The sequence below is a fragment of the Heliangelus exortis genome, chromosome 1 (assembly GCF_036169615.1).
Source record: "Heliangelus exortis chromosome 1, bHelExo1.hap1, whole genome shotgun sequence".
NCBI classification, from domain to species: Eukaryota; Metazoa; Chordata; class Aves; order Apodiformes; family Trochilidae; genus Heliangelus; species Heliangelus exortis.
The window spans coordinates 3,877,454-3,883,454 of record NC_092422.1 but is presented as its reverse complement, the minus strand read 5'-3'; the positions used below and the strand labels follow the sequence as shown (position 1 = coordinate 3,883,454).

Below are 6,001 nucleotides of genomic sequence, written 5' to 3'. Positions count from 1 at the left end.
GTACCCCATTTCACCTGCAGTAGCCCCAAATTGGCTGTTCCAGTCTCCAGCCCCAGATTCCCTCCCATTGCTCCTGACACGGCTGATGGTGCTGGCAGCTCTCCTCAGGGCACAGGGGATGGGCAGGGGGGTTCAGGGTCAGTTCCCCACACATTGGTTCTGCTGCTTCTTCCTTCCCAGGGGGAGGACTCCTCACATTCCTCCTCAGCTCCATCTGAGGTCCCTCTCATGGCAGAGAGTCCTTCCACCACTGGGACATGAGTCCCTCCCATGAGGTGCATTCCCTCAGGAACTGCTCCAGCCTGGGCTGGAAAAGAGTTGGGAAAAAAAAAAGTTGGAAAAAAAAGTTGGAAAAGACCTCAAAGACCACTGAGTCCAACTGTCAACCATACAAGACCATGCCACCTCAACTTTGTCCTGAAGTACCACATCTACACTTTTCTTGAACATGTTTTCCCTGAACATGGAGGCATGTGACAGCAGGAGGTGCCCGGAGCAAGGTGGGGACGCCTGGAACTGTCTGTGTGGTGGCATTTCCCACATGAGACATGTCTGAGGTTGGGGTCTCCAGGAGGAGAGCAGATTGTGGGGAGGCTTGTCCAAGGATGGGACTGTGGTTGCAGAGACCCAAGGATGTCACTGCCCCTCCCCTCAGTGGCCCTGAGAACCCTCTCCCATGCCCCATCCAGGGCTGGGTACCCCCTTGCAGCTCAGCTCAGCCCTGCACTAGCCCCAAATTGGCTGTGCCAGTCTCCAGCCCCAGCTTCCCTCCCATTGCTCCTGACATGGCTGATGGTTCTGGCAGCTCTCCACAGCTTCTGCTATGGGATCACAGAATGTTTGGGTTTGGAAGGGACCTCAAAGGATCATCAAGTCCAATCCCTCTGCCAGGGCTGGACCAGGCAGTGTAGGTCACACAGGGATGCAGGCAGGTGGGTTTTAAAAGCCTCAGGAGAAGGAGATTTCAGAACCTCTCTGGGCAGATCTGTCACCCTCACAGTGAAGAAGTTTCTGCTCATGCTGAGGTGGAACTTCCTATTTTTGAGCTTAAGCTTATTATTACTTGTCCTATTCCTGGGTATCCCTGAAAAGAGATTGGGCCCTTCAGCAGGACATGAGGGCTGTGGGGGACCCATTTTTGGCTGATGGGATGATTGTCCCCTTGGGATTCACACCCCAGGGATAGGGACCTGGGGACAAAGCTGGGACTGCAGAGCTCTGCCATCCTCTGGCCTCCTGCTGCCCTTGCTGAGGTGGCTTGGAAGGACCAAGTCAAAAGAAAAAGAGAGCAGCAGGGGGCTGTAGTGTCCCTGTGTCCCTCTGCCCCAGGAGCCTGGAGATGTCATTTCATTTCCAGCAGCTCCACAATGTCCCAGACCTACATCATGGCCAAGCTCCTGGCTGGTGCCTGCACAGGGCCAGCAGTACCCACACGCCTTGGTACAATGCTGGACCCCATGGCAGGACACCCAGAGACCCCAGGGGCACCTGGCAAGTGACAAGAAGGGTGGCAGGGACAGGTCTGGGGAGAAGAAGAAGGTGGGTGGAAGCATCTGTACCAGGGTGGGACATGGTGGGGAGCAGTGGGAGAGCTGCCAGCACCGAGGGTTGCAAAAGGGACAAGAGACCCCACCATTTTCTGGGTATTGCCACACACAACAAGGACACACGGGGACAGGCAGTGTTGGCCACTGCCCAGCAATGCCATCGGCCCCAGGATGGGGGCCCTGTCCATCCTCCCCCATGAGCAGAGCCAGAGCCAGAGCCAGAGCCAGAGCCAGAGACAGAGCCAGCTCCATGTCCTGCCATGAGAGTTCCACACCGTGGGGGCAGGTGATTGTTTGTGTCCCCATCCCACGGGGAGGGGAGCCCAGAGCATGGGGATGTTTCTGGAAAACCCTGCTGCTGGTCACCAGCCGGATACCGTGACCATAGGAGCCCAGAGTGCAGCCCATTCCCAGAGGAATTTTCCAGAGCTCAGCAACTGTGGTCGGGGGGTTGCTCAATGTCCTCCGAGGGCAGTGAGGAGGGGCAGAGGTGATGCCCTCCTGGCAGCAGGGCCAGGGGAGATTGCAGAGAGCCAGGGACGCTGCGTGGCCAAAGCCCAGCTGGGCTGCAGCCAAGCCCGGCCCCAGGGATGTCCAGCCCTGCCCAGGACTGGCAGGAGAGGAGAGCAGAGGAGAGGGGAGGAGGGAGTTGCCCCTGCAGCACATAAAAAGCCCTGGGCAGGGACAGGGAGCAGGCAGCAAAGGCAGAAGAGCCCAGAGCAGCGCTGTGAGCAGAGCTGTGAGAGCAGAGCCATGGAGCAGTACTTCTCAGCCACCCAGAAGATGGAGCAGGAGGTGATGTTCCCCAGCCTGCTCCGAGGGGTCTTCCCACAGCAGGAGGGGGCAGACCCGGCCACGGGAGGCAACACGGACCTCTATGAGCGCTACCAGCTCCTCAAGGCCATCAAACCTGTGGTGGAGAAAGGCCTGGCCTCTGTCACCGACCAGAGCCACGGCGACACCGACACCGACGCCGACGCCGCCTCGGGTGACGATGACGGTGACGACCCCGTGGATGCTCAGCTGGAGAGGCGCCTGTCCCACCACCTCTCCGGCTTGCAGCAGGTCCTCACCCACCTCACCAGGGACACCAATGCCCTGACCCGGAGGTACAGCCAGATCCTGGAGCAGATCAGCCCCAGCGAGGGCCAGCCCAGCTGGTGACCCTGCCACAGCCACCAGGTAAGAGCTGGGGGGGGAAATGGGGACACCAGGGAGGGGCACGGGGACAAGGGGGGGTGGGCACAGGCCCTGGGCAGCTCTCCCACACTGCAGACTGGGGAGGTACTGGGGAAAAAAGCTGTCCCCTGCTTAAAGACTGCACATCTCCACGGCCGTGCTGCTGGAGGGGACTCTGCCCCTCCCTCTGTGCACAGACTCCAAGGGGTTCAGGCTGTATGGACCTGGCTGAGCAGGGCTCTCCCTGGGAAGAGCTTTGTGGGTAACAGCAGCTGCTGTTGCAGGGTGGCTGCTGGTGACACCACGGAGAGGACGTCCCCATGGCTGACCCATCACAGGCCCCAGTCCCACTCAGCCAACCCACACCCTGGCAGCTGATCTCCCAGCACTGGAACCACTGGAACCTCGGCGATGGCTGCAACCACTGGAGACCCAGATGGCACCTTATCCTCATAGGAAGAAGCATCTGCTCCTGCTGGGAGGTCCATTGGACTGCACCCCTCGTGCCCTCCTCTTTATTTTCAAAGAGCAGCACAAAGGCGGTGACGTTGCTGGGTGGCCCCAACCTCCAAGCTTGCCCTGGGACTGCCCAGCCCTTTTCCAGCTGGTACCTGGACTCTGGGGGCCTTTTCCCCAAGTTTTGCTAATAAAACCATCCCTGAGAAGCTGTTGTCCGGGTGGTGCTTTCCCCTGCCTGGTGTCCTCAGGGAGTGCCCAGGAGTGGGGCAGGAGGACTTGGGCTGTGCTGGGAGGGGACTTCCCAGTGCAGGGATGGGGAAGGTGAAGGGACAGAGAATCAGAGAGACCCTGAATGGTTTGGAGAGGACTTTGGAGAGGCCATGTACTCTATCCCCCTGCTATGTGCATGAACATGTCCCACAGGTTCACAGAATCATAGAATTTTCAGGGCTGGAAGGGCCCTTTGAGATCATCCAGTTCCAACCCCCCTGCCATGGGCAGGGACACCTCCCACCAGATCAGGTTGCTCAGAGCCCCATCCAGCCTGGCATTAAAAATTTCCAGGGATGGGGCTTCCAGCACCTCTCTGGGCAACCTGTGCCAGGGTCTCACCACCCTCATGGTCAAAAACTTCTTCCTAACATCTAATCTAAATCTCCCTTCCTATAGTTTGATTCCATTCCCCCATGTCCTATCACTCCCTGACATCCTGAAATGTCCCTCCCCATATTTCTTGTAGCCCCCTTCAGATACTGGAAGGCCACAATAAGGTCTCCTCAGAGCCTTCTCCCCTCCCCAGACAGAACAACCCCAACTCTCCCAGTCTGTCTTCACAGCAGAGGTGCTCCAGCCCTCTGATCATCCTCCTGGCCCTTCTCTGGACTCATTCCAGCACATCCATGGCTTTCTTGTAACAGGATCAGGTAGCAGAGTGTCCTGTCCAAGCAGGAATCTCTGGAGGGATGGCAGAGACCTCTTCAGGGGAGTTGGGGCTGGATTTGGAGCCCTCCCACACCTGAAACAGGGTCTGGAGGGATTGAGCAAGGACAAAGACTGTCCCAGGATCCTCGGGCAGGAGGCAAAGAAATGGGGGGAAGAATAACAGGAGGTGCCAGGGATGAAGTGGGGACACTCTTGGACACGTGTGTGGGGAGATGTTTGCCCCTTCCCATGCTGTGCCTGGGCTTGGGCTTCCCCAGAGGATGGGAGGCTGGGGGGAGGCTTGCCCTAACACCAGGACTGCAGCTGCAGAGACCTGAGGATCTCATTGCACCATCACCCAGAATTCCTCCTCTTCTACAAAACAGCTGCCAAGGACCAAACCACCCAAACTGTGCCCAGACACAATCCCCATCACAACCCCACTAATGTGAGAGCTTTGCAGCAGGTGCTCAACCTTGGCAAGCTTGCTGCCTTCTCTTATCCAGAGAAAATGGAGTGGTTCCTGAAGGACTCTCTGCCATAAGAGGGACCTCAGATGGAGCTGAGGAGGAATGTGAGGAGTCCTCCCCCTGGGAAGGAAGGAGCAGCAGAACCAATGTGTGGGGAACTGACCCTGAACCCCCCTGCCCCATCCCCTGTGCCCTGAGGAGAGCTGCCAGCACCATCAGCCGTGTCAGGAGCAATGGGAGGGAATCTGGGGCTGGAGACTGGAACAGCCAATTTGGGGCTACTGCAGGTGAAATGGGGTACCCAGCCCTGGATGGGGCATGAGAGAAGGTTCTCAGGGCATTGGGATCTCCAGGAGGTTCATGTAATGTGCTCAAGATGTGAACACTCTGAGGACATTGAGCAATCCCCGTCCACAGTTTCTGAGCTGGAGATGGTGGCAGCCGCCAGTGTGTAACATCTCACTGGGGATGTGTTGCCATTTCGGGCCCAAATGGGGTCCTGGGGAGAGGGGATGGGGACAGGGATGGGAATAAATGCTGTGAATGAAAACTCCTGTGACACTCAGCTGCCACCCAACAGGGGAGCATGGATGGGGCCGCCACCTCCTCCATAGCCCCTGTCCTTGTCAGAGAGCACAGATGGGGCCATGATCATCACTGCCCCTCCCCACGTGTCCCTGTGGTGTGTGGCAATCCTGGAAGGTTGTTCTATTTGGGGAAAGGCCACGAGGTCTTTGTCCTTTTGCAAACCCCAGCAGAGGCAGCTCTCCCACCCCCCACCAAGGTCCCAGCCAAGTGCCCACACTGCCCACACTTCCTTCTGCCTTCTCCACGTGTCCCCACCACCCCTCCTGTCCCTTCTCAGGTGTCTTCATGGTCTCTGAGTGTCCTGCCATGGAGCCCATCACTGCACCCAGGTGTGTGGGTGCTACTGGCCCTGTGCAGGCAGCAGCTGGGAGCGTGGCCACATCAAGGTCTGGACCACCATGGCACTGGTGAGTGGTGCAGGGATGTCCCAGTACAGCCCCCCAGGGTGGGCAGAGGGGACTGCATGCACCCTGGGGCTGGAGCTTCACTCTGCAGTTCATGGAGGACATCTGGGGACAGTCACCAAGCTGTGCTGTGAGATGTCCTTTCCCCCAGGGACAGCCCCTGGGAGGGTCCTTGGTGACACAGCTCCCCAGCACATGAGGTCCCTCCTCAGCCCACAGGGACATCTCCAACCCAGCATCTTCACCTCTCCCTGGTTCAGCTGGGTGGCACGGGTCAGGCCCAGCTGGTACCAACCTCTGCTTGCTCACCTCCCACTGTAGGACAGGGAGGAGGAAATCCACCCAAAGGTTCCTACAGTGACACAAGGACAGGGGGGGTTTCACTCCCCAGTTGCAGTAATCAGCAAAACCAGACAGACTCCACTTGAGGAGA

At 58.4% G+C, this 6,001-nt stretch overlaps 1 protein-coding gene across 1 annotated transcript; it reads left to right on the top strand.

Moving 5' to 3' along the window:
• The first annotated feature begins 2,108 nt into the window (after window positions 1-2,108).
• Window positions 2,109-3,391, top strand: LOC139788316 (mid1-interacting protein 1-B-like). The gene is made up of 2 exons (XM_071728246.1): window positions 2,109-2,729; window positions 3,011-3,391. Exon 1 carries the CDS (start codon window positions 2,301-2,303, stop codon window positions 2,709-2,711), a length of 411 nt encoding a protein of 136 aa, XP_071584347.1. The 5' UTR covers window positions 2,109-2,300; the 3' UTR covers window positions 2,712-2,729; window positions 3,011-3,391.
• Window positions 3,392-6,001: the final 2,610 nt, after the last annotated feature.